We start from the raw sequence: 12,909 nt of genomic DNA, 5'->3' as shown, positions 1-12,909 counted from the left end.
TCTCCTCCAAGACCATAACTCAAAAGCATCAGTTCTCCTACGGTGTTCCTTATTCACTGTCCAGCTTTCCCATGCATATGAGGTTATTGAAAATACCATGACTAGGGTCAGGTACACCTTAGTCCTCAAGCTGACATCTTTGCTCTTCAACACTTTAAAAAGGTCTTGTTCAGCAGATTTGCCTGATGCAATACATCGTTTAATTTCTTGACTGCTGCTTCCATGAGTGTTGATAGTTGATCCAAGAAGAATGAAGTCCTTGACAACGTCAATCTTTTTTTATAAGAATGTTGTTTATTGGTCCAGTGATGATGATTTTTGTTTTCTTTACATTGAGATGTAATCCATACAGAAGGCTGTGCTCTTTGATCTTCATCAGTAAATGTTTTAAGCCCTCTTCACTTTCAGCAAGCAAGGTTGTATCATCTGTGTATCTCAGGTTGTTAATGAGTCTTTCTCCAATCCTGATGCCACGTTTTTCTTCATAGAACCCAGCTTCTCAGATTATTTGCTCAGCATACAGGTTGAATAAGTATGAAAGAATACAACCTTGTTGCACACCTCAATCATCATAGGATGTTTCTTTTATCAGGAAAACCTTTCCTTAACTTTTTGCAACATTGGTCTCACATGATATTTGTCTTTTTGTAATTGATTTTATTTAACTTAGCATAATGTACTCCAGGTGCATCCATGTTGTGAGGGTTTTTTTTTTCTTCCCTTTAAAAAATTATTTATTTATTTTGTACTGTGAACTGAGTGATAGTTTACGTGGGAGAATACTGGCTTTATTTACACCATCCTTTCATTGCAATGATTACAATCTCCTTCATGCATCATCACTTAACAGTATTTGATTCCAATCCCTCTGCTTTTCTTTTCTTTTTTGGGGGGCGGGGGTGGGGAGATGTATTCAAATACACTCAGGAATATATAATAATTTAAACAACGAAAAGGCATATTCTGGAAGCCTGCCTTCTGGTCACCAGCTCTCAGTCCCTCTCTTTACATGAGTCTAGAGTCCTCAGCTGCTACCTCTCTCCATGTCCCCGTCTCTGCCTCCATCTCTGGTGTTGCTGCTTCTCTAGATAAGGTCACACATTCCACTTGTGCTCTTTTCCCTTGATGGTCCTAGGGTCCTATGTTTCTGAACTGTAAGATTAACTGCTCCCCCATTTTTGTTACAAAACTTCTTCCCTTACAGTTGTGACAGTCGCAGTTAGTCATGATAACAATTACTCACTATGAAACATGGTTGAACTCAGCCCTTGCTTCATTGCTGCCTTTCCCTCTGTGGTAAGGTGTTTGCAGATTCATCAATGTTGTGTAGTATTCCATTGTGTGTATTTATCAAAGTTTGTTTAGCTATTCTTCCGTTGATGGTAATTTAGGCTGTCTCCATCTTTTTGTTGTGTCTCTAGTTGATAGCATATTGAAGGATCCTCTGTCTTATCCATTCTACTACCCTTTGTCTCTTGACTGCTGCATTTAAATTCATTTAAATTTAGTATAATTATCAACAGGTATGAATTAATTGCTATTATTTTCCTGTGTGTTTTTTTTGTGGTGCTGCTCGTTTCTTTGTTTCACATAATATTCTGCACTGAGTTAATTTTATTTGTGGGGTTTCTTTTCATTTCTGTTTTGTTAATATTTACTAAATCTTTCTGATTTTCCTCTTTTTTATTTTTATGTAAGGCATATTAACTTTCTTTGGGATTATCCTGTAATTAACTAATTTTCCCAGCTTAAAGTAGTTTGTTGTATCTTAAAATCTACTTAACATCTTCACCATTTGGAATCTACACTATTTCTTTGCTTTGTAGTTTACTTCATTATAAATTAATACCTCTAGTCCCCTATTTTCAGTCTTGTAGGTTTGTTTTACTTTAAATAATTCTATATCTGGAATGAGTTCTGAGTGGAGTTATCATATATATTAATCTCAGGCTGTTACTTAATACTATTTGTTCTCAGTTGAAAGAACACCCTTTAGTTTTTTTTGTAAAATTGCTCTAGCTATTACACACTTCTCTACTTTCTCTTTACCTGGAAATGTCCTATTTGAAAGATAGTCATCATATTTGAGGGACAGCTTTGCTGGGTGTATGATACTTGGTTGGCAATTTTTTCTTCGAGACTTATCCTATTATGTCATCCCATTGTTTCTTGCTTACATGGTTTCTACTGAGAAATCAAAGCTTAGTCTTATTGGTTCTCCTTTGTAGGTAGCTTTCTGTTTTTTTTTCTGAGTTGCTCTCTGGATTCTTTCCTTGTCTTTGGTTTTTGGAAAGTTTGATTATCATATGTCTTGGTGATTTTCTTTTAGGATCTATCTTGTTTGGATTTCATTCAGCTTCTCGTATGCTTATCTCATCTTTCATGATTTTAGGCAAGTTTTTTTCCCCCAACAACTCTTTGACAATTTTCTCTGTCTTTTTTTTTCTCTCTCTTCCTGTTCTGGAATTCGAATCACCTATAAGTTATTCCTCTTCATGGTATCTCACATAACTCTTAGACTTTCTTTGGATTTTTCATTCTTTGTTTCTGATTGTTCTTTTGCATACTAGTATTGAGAAATTTGTCTTCGAGCTCACTAATTTGGGCATCCATTACTTTGAATCTTCTCCTGTGCCCTTTCAATGTATTGTCCATTACTTAGTATTAAACTTCTGGATTTCTAATTGCAGCCTCTGTATTGTTTTAAACTTTGCATTGCTTTTGTCTATTTGGTTTTATAGTATTTTTCTTGGATTTGTCTAGATTTTTCTTTGTCTTTTTTCCTTTCCTTGATCTTTCTGTCAATCCTGTGAAGGTACCCAAATATCATTCTTTTGAATTATTTCTCAGTTAGTTCATTACCTTTTTTTTCCTCTGAAAAGTTTGTCTGTTTTAATAGAATTGAACAGTTGATTGTTTTCCCACCATAATGAAAATGAACATTTAAACATTACTACCCTTGATATATCAAACGGAATCCCAGGAATGTAAGAAAGTCTGACTTGGAAATAGCATGTAGAAAAAGATTGTATTAGCAAATACATTTTTTACTTTTTCGTATAAGTATCCACTGAAATCTATTTGTTAGCATCACTGCTGGCTTTAAATGAGGTTTTTTTTTTTTTTTTTTTTCCCTTCCAGAGAGAATGCAGAATGGCAGTCTTATCTTATTTCCATTACCTTTTATCCCTCGGAAACATTTTATGATTCTGCACTTGGTTATTTGTCTGAGTCATTCTCTCTTGTTTCTTTGTGTGAGCTAAGATTTGTCTCTGGGACATATTTGTATGATGTTGTCATATTTGTATTTAATTGATGATTGTACATGGATGTATTCTTAGGCTTTCACCAGCTGTCTCTGGTTGGTGTAGTTAGAAAATGGATGTGTGTGCCCCTTTCTCTATTCACCGTTCATGCAACTCAGTTTAGGGTGGATTTGATTGGTGTTGGCTGCTGTCTATCTTTGATTAGATGATATAAGTGCTGGTATTGGCTCCCAGTGGGTGGAGTTACAGAGTGTACGGTTGTGGCTAGACTGTATAGACATAGTTGCTGTCTTCTGTTAGCTGGAAAGAGGAGACTTCCTCCCCCCTACTATATGCCCAAGAAAACAAAACTGAATAAACAATTAAGCAATAACAATGAAAAGAGAAAACAATAAAGGAGAAAAAAAGAACTAAAACAAGCAACCAGAAACAAAGAATATGATATCTAAAAAGAGAAAAGAGGGACAGGAAGATGGAGCTATAGAAGAAAAAAATAAGAGAGAAAAATAAAAGGAAGAAATAAACACATACACACACAGAAAGAGAGAAAACACATCAACTTAGAAACACCCAGGATAGGGAAGATACAAAGAGAAAGAGAGTAGAGCATAGGAAAGAAAGATCAAAAGGGGCAGGGGGAAGAAGAAGAAAGAAAAAGAAGAAAGAAGAAAGAAGAAAGAAGAAGAAGAAGAAGAAGAAGAAATGAGAACAGAAGAAAAGAAGGAAAAGCAAAAGCAGAGATAGGATAAAATTAAAGGAAATGGAAATAGAAGAAAGAAAGAAAGAATAAACAAACAAAAACAATGAAAGGAAAACCCAAACCAAAAAAGCCAGTGCACCTATTGGATTCCGGGAGGAGAACACTCTGGGGGGATCTGCCAGACAAGGAGATCACAAGACAAGTGTGGGAGGAATGTGATAGCAGGGTTTCTGAGGTGTTATCTATGTTCAGGGTGCTAAATCTGTAAGTAATTCACGGAGGCCCTTGATGGAGCTGGTTTCTATGTCTGTTAGGACCACAGGGCAGCTGGGGGCAGGGTGACTTGCTATGAGGGTTTCTGGAGTCCTGGTGTGACACTGTGGGTTAATGTGCTGGACTGCAAGGTCAGTTTGAACTGCAACGTTGGCAGTTCAAGCTCCTCAGCCGCTCCTCAGAGACCTTATACAGGGTCACTATGAGTAAGAACCAACTCAATGACACTTGACAACAACAACAGCAATGCTGGTCTGGTGATTCGCTGGGTTCTACAGGGCCTGAGTCTGCCCGAATCCAGGCACCAAAGTGGCACAGCCAACCACTGCCTCACACTGGCCTGGCTCAACCACAAGTTTCCAAACTCTCAGAAATCGGCATCTGCATTGGGAGTATGTAAGGATGGGAAATTGCCACAACTCTGGTCACCAGGGAATCATGGAGAAAAAGAAGGAATCACACCTTTCCCATTGCCTGTGTGAACCTGCTCTGACAGTTCACCTTCTGTTTCCAAAGCTGCTCACAAAAGTTCAAGATGGTCATGCTGTGTTTGGTCTACAGTCAATATTCCTTTCTTGTCATCCTTGTTCAGTGTTCAGTTTCTCCTCCCAGCAAGCACTCAATCCTTTCCTCTGAAGTTCAAGGTTCCAGGATTTTCATCTGTGTCTGCTTCATTTGGTCTTGTATTGTTATTGTAGAGGGTCTATGAAGTGCATATGCTTAGTAGGCCATCTTGTTGAAGTCCCTTCTTTTGATTTCTTGATTGGGTGTTGATTGTGGATCCAAGTAAAATGAAATCTTTGGCAACTTCAATGTTTCCTTTGTTTCTCATAATGTTGCATAGTGCTCCAGTTGTAAGGATTTTTTGTTTTCTTTATGTTGATTAATTATACAATCCATACTGAAGAATTCAGTATGCTCTTTGATTTATACCACGTCAAGGCAACAATTTTGGCATCCTCAAAGGACTCAAATAATATTTCTTTGGGAACAAAAAGATGTCCGAAGGGGCAAGATCAGGGTAGACAGGGTAAAAATTTCCAATGAAATTTTCATATGATAGTCCTTATTGACCTTAAAGAATGAGCAGTTCTATTGTGATGAAAAAGAATTTATTGGCACAACTTTCTTGACCTTTTTCTCACCAATGCAGTTTTCAATTTTCTTCAGATTTCTTCCCAATATTCCCCCAGTGAGCATCCTGTGACCTTTGAGATAACCTATTAAGATCATCCTTTTTGGGCTCAGGGCCACAGTCTCAGGAGACATCATGGTCAGTTGGCATAGCATAGTCCACTAAGACAATGCTCTACACCCTATTTTTGTGAGTAGTGACTGGGATCTTAAAAGTTCATGAGCCACCATCTAAGGTACAGTTATTGGTCTCTCCATGTGCAGAAGAAAGAAGAGTGATGAAAACTTGAAGATGTTTGGAATCAACTAGTCCAATGGATCAATGGAACATGTGAACATAACTCTGAGACCAGAGGAGCTAGGTAATGCCTGGCTTACCAATACCAGTTGTTCTGAAAGGGATCACATTAGATAGAGTGGGAGAAAATGTGGAACAAAACTCAAAATTATAAAAAATAAGACCGGGTTTACTGGTCAGAAAGAGACTGGAGGAACATGAGACTATGGCCTTTGACCACTCTTTAGGTCTAGAACTGAACTCACCCTCATGATTCAATTTTCAGCTAAGCAGTAGATAGGCATATGGGGGTGGGGGAGACAGTAATACTAGTAAGGTATATTCACCATGGAATGGCCAACCATTCAAGATCAAAAGGGCAACATTTATTTAAGGACAAAGTTGAGAAGGGATAGGAAGGAGTGTAGAAGGGAAATAAGAACCATAGGGAGGAAGTGGGAAAAGTGTAGTTACATGAAGGGGATTGCAATCTTTGAGATGGAAAAAAAAAAAAGTATGGTTTGTTGAATGTAAAACTGATGTTCTTCTCTGTAAACCTTCATTCAATTCACAATAAAAATTTTAAATAAAATAAAAAACCAAAGAGATTACCTCTTTGGGGTCCCAAAGGAACAGTCACCATAATCTTCCAAAGTCACCTCTCTGCCTTCAATTAAACTTGTCAGCAGATCCCCTTGGAAGCCTGTGATTTGAGTGGATGAGTTTTGATGGCACCCTAATATATCTAAGATAAGTGTATTACTGAGAGAACTTGTTTGCATCCATCCACTGATTTCCAGAGTCATGTTTAAACATGTTTTGTTTGGAGTAAACTAGTGCATATATGAACTGAAACTCTAGTAGCAATATTTTTTTACTTACTCAAGTGTGTGTGTATGTGCATGTATGAAGTGGTTTAGAAGGGGAAATTGTTCTTAGATGTATTGTTATATACTAGGTTAGTTTCCCCCAACTGGATTAAAATGAATATATTTGTAGCATATACCCTGTGAATTTATTGGAATAAAGTATGCTGTGTGGTGTGGTGTTGTGGTTAATGTGCTGGACCAAAAAGTCCATTTGAACCACAAGGTCAGCGGTTCAAACTCACCAGCTGCTCCTCAGAAACCCTGTGCAGGGTTGCTATGGGTCGGAACTGACTCAACGGCAATTAACAACAACAATAACCACAACACTTATTTGTCACTATTGACGTAGTGATAGCTAATACTTATTTCTGTAGGATAAGCACTGGACTGCAAACCACAAGGTCAGTGGTTCAAATCCACAGCTGCTTCTCAGAACTGTGTTACTATGAGTCAGAACCAACTCGACGGCACTTAACAACAATAATACTTACTTGGTTGTTCACTATGTGACAATCAGTGTTGCAATATTTTGCATATATTGACCTCATTTAATTCTCATAGTTGTACTACTGGTTGTTATTAAGTTCACCCAGCTGACAAGTGGAACCATCAGGATTTGAACCCAGGAATTTTGACTCCAGAATCTATCCATATCTAAGCATCAGTCCATACTCTCTATGAATCATATATAATGATTACTGTTATCAAGAGGCAGATAATTAAAATTGTTTCATTGCTCAGCGATGAGAAGTCATTCACATTTAAACATGTAGCATGATGCAGTAAATTTGTGCTTATGCTCTTTATTGATACACACGACCATCACCATGATATTTGTGGTAATTAATGCATTTTATTAAAGTAATTATTGGTGGCTTATAATTTTAATTCAAGGAAGGTCTTATAACTTAATGATTATAAAGATCATAAAAGTCTTTAGAGCAAACACTTGCTCCAGGACCTAGAGTTTAAATTGTGACCTCAGACACCAGGGAATTAATTGTCATAGGCACTGAAGGATTTGAATCATTAAAAGTAGTCATCAAGCCATGTTAGCCCTGAATGAAAATATAAATTTCTATGCTTTCCAACTTACTGTTTATAGCTTTGGCTATTGAATACCGTCATTTTCACAGACAATGGTTTCAACTTTGTATGTCAGAAGTCTATTAGAAGCATCTATTGAAGTGATATCTGCTCAGAGCAGATTTGTTTCCAAAATCAATATGTACTAGCAATGGTATGATTATTTTATAAGATCAATGTATTTTATAATTCTAGTGTTATTGTAATTTAAGAATAATTTTTCCTATTATGTAAGAACAAAATTTGTTATTTGTAATACATTCACTACTTAGAGAAAAAAAATTCTGAAGACACTTTGTTTTCCTGCCCTACAGCTTTTCTTCATATTGAATATATTTTGTGTTTATTAAATATGTCCTTGTGTCTAATCCTCCATGTTTTATCAACTTTTTTTTTTTTTTTGCTACAGCAGTTTACTCTATTGAAATCAATTGGTGCAGTTCTGTCTATTTAGATAATCTATCTTGATAATGTGGATTTCCAGGCAATATTAGGAAATTTTATTTAATTCTTATTTTGACTTATCTGGTTACTTTTTGTAATGTTTCTTTAGAATCAAGATTACATGCAAGTTCATTTAAATTCAGAACATGTAGTGAGACTTTGTGACAGGTTTCATCCCCTTACCTGAAGTCACATGTTCAAGAAGGAGTCATCTCAAGAATCTATACTTTAACACATACCAGGAAAACAGCAGAATCCTCAGTGGCACTGCAAGGAATACATGAGTGATACTGCAGCCTGGAGAGCAAATGTTGAACCAAGATCTGCTTTCTTCAGAGTGGGCTCTACACAGGTTGAGAAATAGAACATCAAGGGACTTCTGTCTGGAGCACAGTAAAGTAAATTTTTAGTATCTCTTGGTAAATAGTGTGCCTGAGTTGGGAACACAATTTGTCATAAGTAAAAGAATGAAAACTTAAACCTGTATGGACTGATTTTTTGTTGTTTCTGTTGTTGTTTTTCAAAAGTCTGAGATTAAATGTTAGTTTCCACAGATAAATACTCATTTCTTTCTATATTGCTAAAGAAAATAAATTCATTATCTTGCATAACAGTATAACAGAAAGCCATTTCTTGATTTGTGATTTCAAACATTTTGATCCAGCAGAAATAAAAGAGAGAAAAAATGTAGATTAAATTGAAAAAGAAGAATGAAAAAAATGTACATTTTTCATGAAAATTGTGGAGTTAAGAAGGGTTTAGATATATTGGATCCATATCTAAATCATACAATGTCCATGCAATATTGCTTGAAGATTTCCTGTGTCATTTTTTAATAGGAAAAGAGCATTTTACCCCTTTCTAAATTAATTTTTAGAGACTGTAGTGATTATGAAAGTAGTTAAAGATTAACCACATGGGATTCACTTTAATTAAAAAAAATTTAAACCAACATGTCAGTCAAAGTAAATATTATTTGTTCATCCCCTTGTTCAGACAGTATAGAACTCTAATGGTGTGTGACAGCTTGTGATGTATTTCAGAGAGGTTTATTTATTTATTTTTGTTCAATTTGGTCAATGACATTAACCAGGCTCAAATCATGAGTCTTTAAAAGAAAATATTGAAGAATTCACCAAATGACTATCTTGAAATAATATGTTGGCCGTTTATTTTGAAGAATGTGTGCACTATTGAATCATTTCTACAATTTGAAGTAAATTCTTTATAATATTGAAGAAACGTACTTGAAATAGCATAACAATCAAAAAGCATATTTTCCTCACTATATTTCCATGCACACCAGTTTGATATTTTCTCTTAGTTATTTTTTACTGATTCTTTCTGGATGTTATTTTAGCTTTAGGTGGTGTCTTTCTACATTCAGTGATGAGAAACTGTGAAGGTGGACTGTTGATTGTCCAATTGCTAAAAGTTCTGGCAGTTCTGAAACGCTTAAGCACACATAGAAGAACTGTATCTGTATCACAGTATTAAATAATGTTGGACTTATTAATCCTTCCTATATCCACTGATATTTTAAATCAAACTGAATAAAGTGGCTATTGGTTACTACAGAGATAAAAGCAGTCTTTCCCACTAATCCACCACCTTCTATATAACCTCATTCACAAGATGCCTAAGTTTTTTGGTTTTTTTTGTAAAGTTTTTCTTGTGAATTGAGTGATAGTTTGCATGGGAGAACATCAGCTTTATATTCATCGTATCATCTAAGTTTTCAACATAAAGAAAATGCTAACTAATAACTTTACATGATTTTTCATAATTATTTTTAGTATGATATAACTTTTAATTTATTCAAAAACCATTCTGGTATCTATCTGGGAGACCTGCTTTAGTTATTAGGGATAGAGTGAAGAGCAAGAGTCATCATGTCTGCTTACTTAACATTTATAGACTTAGGCAGGAGGAATGCTGAACAAATTTGTACCTACATGATGAAATCTTACAATCTTTTTATAATATTTGGTGATGCAGCAATTAAGGTCTCAGTTGCTCACTGAAAGGTCAGAGTTTCAAACCCACTAGTCTGCATCCTTAGATAATATGGAAACCTTATGGGGTTGCTATGAGTCGAATAGACTCAAGGGCACACCACAACAATATTTGTGGTAATTATTGATTTTGAGATATACTATGTTCCAAGCATTGTTCTAAAACCCTTGCATATGTTACTTATTTAATCTTCACCTAATTTTAGTTATTTTTATTGTACTAATTTTAGAGATGAGAACAATGAGTTCAGAAGGGTTAGGTAACTTGCTTGTGATTACACAGCTGAAAAACATGCAGAGATGGGATGTGAAAAGTTCTCTGATTATGTTCCATTCTATAATGGCTCTCTGTAGGAGTTCCTGTTAAAAAACTGAGAGAGAGCTTGTTGTTGTTGTTGTTAAGTGCCATTGAGCTTATTCCAACTCATAGCGACCCTGTACAGGATTTCCAAGGAGCAGCAGGTGGGTTTGAATCGCCGACCTTGTGGTTCAAACCGATCTTGCGGTCCAGTGCTTTATGGGTAAAGGGAATTGTTAAATGCAATGTGGTCTAGGTAGGAATAAAATCATGCAGACTCATCTCGGTCATCTTAAAGAATTTAAAATGTCTTAAGTGTAATTGAAAGTCACTGGTGACTTTTAAGCACTTGGATTGTATGAATTCAGTCTTGTAACAATACAAAAGGTTAAGTTTGAATGTTAAGGATAGAAGACTATTACCAAAATCTAGAAGAGAAGTGATAGTAGTTTGTATTAGAGTGGTGGTGATGGGAATTAAAAAAAAAAAATGTGAAAACATAGTTAAGTATATTTTTTAATTCAAATTTACCAGTTTAGTTAAAAATTAGTTATTGATAAGGCAGCTGAAGCCTGCTGGGAGATCAAGGTACTCTTCACGAAGATATGGAAGAAAGGAATGCTTTTGTATTTCTCATTATGACATTAGCCAAATAGATTTTACAGATGAATTCTCTGACCAAGTGAAAGAATATTTTCAAAATATCAGGTATGTATCTTTACAGAGAATCATAGTGTCACATAATTTTAGAGCCACATCTATTCTAGACAAATTTGAAGAGTTGAAGAGTGAATTTTTAGGGTTACCTTGGTAAAAGTATAGTTTTGAACTCATTGGCATAAAGGAATTCACAACAAATACCATATCATCTGACTGAAATATTGATTTTTTTTCAATTATTAATCATAAATTCTTTCCCTTTGTATTTTGTTATTTATATAGTCTGTGTTGACAGCTTTCTTCTTTTCCTCCTCTACCTTCTTCCTTTTCTTCTTCTTTTCATTCTTTTTTCTCATCCTCATTTTTTTTTTAAACTTTTCACTTCAGGATTTAGGTACTGAAGGACTATGGACCGAAACAATTATACTTATCTGCATGGTTTTATCCTGCTTGGCTTCTCTGATCACCCCAAACTGGAGATCGTCCTGTCAGGAGTTGTCACCATATTCTACTTAATCACATTGGTGGGTAACACAGCCATTATTCTTGCATCTCTCCTGGATTCTCACCTGCACACACCTATGTATTTTTTCCTTAGGAATTTATCTTTCCTAGATCTGTGTTTCACCACCAGCATTGTACCTCAGATGCTGGTTAACTTGTGGGGACCTGATAAGACCATCAGCTATGTGGGGTGTGTCATTCAACTCTATGTCTATATGTGGTTGGGTTCCATTGAGTGTCTTCTCCTGGCTGTTATGTCTTATGATCGTTTTACAGCTATTTGTAAGCCTTTGCATTATTTGGTAATCATGAACCCACATCTATGTTTCAAGATGATTTTCATGGTCTGGGGTATTAGTTTTTCAAATTCTGTGGTATTGTGTTCACTCACACTGAATTTGCCTAGATGTGAAAACAACATTTTGGATCATTTCTTGTGTGAGTTACCAGCTATGATCAAAATAGCTTGTGTAGACACCACAGCAGTTGAAATGTCTGTTTTTGCTTTAGGCATTGTCATTGTCCTTACGCCCCTCATCCTTATTCTTATATCCTATGGTTACATTGCCCGAGCTGTGCTGAGAATGAAGTCAAAAGCAGGCCAGAGGAAAGCAATTAATACCTGTGGGTCTCACCTCACTGTGGTGTCCATCTTCTATGGAGCTATTATCTACTTGTATCTGAGGCCAGGTAACAGTGCCTCCAAAGACCAAGGCAAATTCCTCACCCTCTTTTACACCATCATCACTCCGAGTCTCAACCCCCTCATCTACACCTTGAGGAATAAGGACATGAAGGATGCACTGAAGAAGCTTGTGAGAGTTAATTATAGAGCTACAAAAATGTGGAAGAACTGGAAGTCATAGAAAAATAAAGAATATTTTTCCTTAATTTTTTTTTGAGACAAATAATTTCCAGATCCTAGAAATCAGTTAATATAATAATTCTTTCATGTAAATCTTTTGTGAATACAGTGCTGTAAGCATTCTACTTAGTTCTTTTCCTCTAATTATTTGAATGTGTTCAGGTAAAATTGATTCAGCAGGATTTTTTTCTTTTTGGTGGAGATATAATAAAAAGGAAATGTCAATATAAACTTTATTACATGGATCTTATTTTTAAGTCCTAAATAAACTGCATAGAGTCCTGGAGGCATAATGTAGCTAAGTGCTTCACTGCTAACCAGAAAATCAGAGGTTTAATTTACTAGTGGCACCAAAGGCAAAGGACCTGGCATTCTGCTCCTGTAAAGATTGTTGTTGTTGTTGTTGTTGTTGTTAAGTGTTTTCGACTTGATGCCAACCCATAGTGACCCTGTATAGGGTTTCTGAGGAGTAGCAGCTAGTGAGCTTACAATCTAGGAAATCATATGGGACAATTCTA

At 35.7% G+C, this 12,909-nt stretch overlaps 1 protein-coding gene across 1 annotated transcript; it reads left to right on the top strand.

Annotated features, from left to right (window-relative positions):
* The first annotated feature begins 11,429 nt into the window (after nucleotides 1–11,429).
* Nucleotides 11,430–12,392, top strand: LOC102836018 (olfactory receptor 2W1-like). The gene has a single exon (XM_006872763.1). It carries the CDS (start codon nucleotides 11,430–11,432, stop codon nucleotides 12,390–12,392), a length of 963 nt encoding a protein of 320 aa, XP_006872825.1.
* The last annotated feature ends 517 nt before the right edge of the window (nucleotides 12,393–12,909 follow it).

This window comes from Chrysochloris asiatica, unplaced genomic scaffold, assembly GCF_000296735.1.
Source record: "Chrysochloris asiatica unplaced genomic scaffold, ChrAsi1.0 scaffold00213, whole genome shotgun sequence".
NCBI lineage: Eukaryota > Metazoa > Chordata > Mammalia > Afrosoricida > Chrysochloridae > Chrysochloris > Chrysochloris asiatica.
This window is presented reverse-complemented; position numbering and strand designations above follow the sequence as displayed.

Bases quoted from the DNA above. Each gene is read 5' to 3' on its own strand.
- LOC102836018 (XM_006872763.1), top strand. From the start codon at position 11,430: ATGGACCGAAACAATTATACTTATCTGCATGGTTTTATCCTGCTTGGC.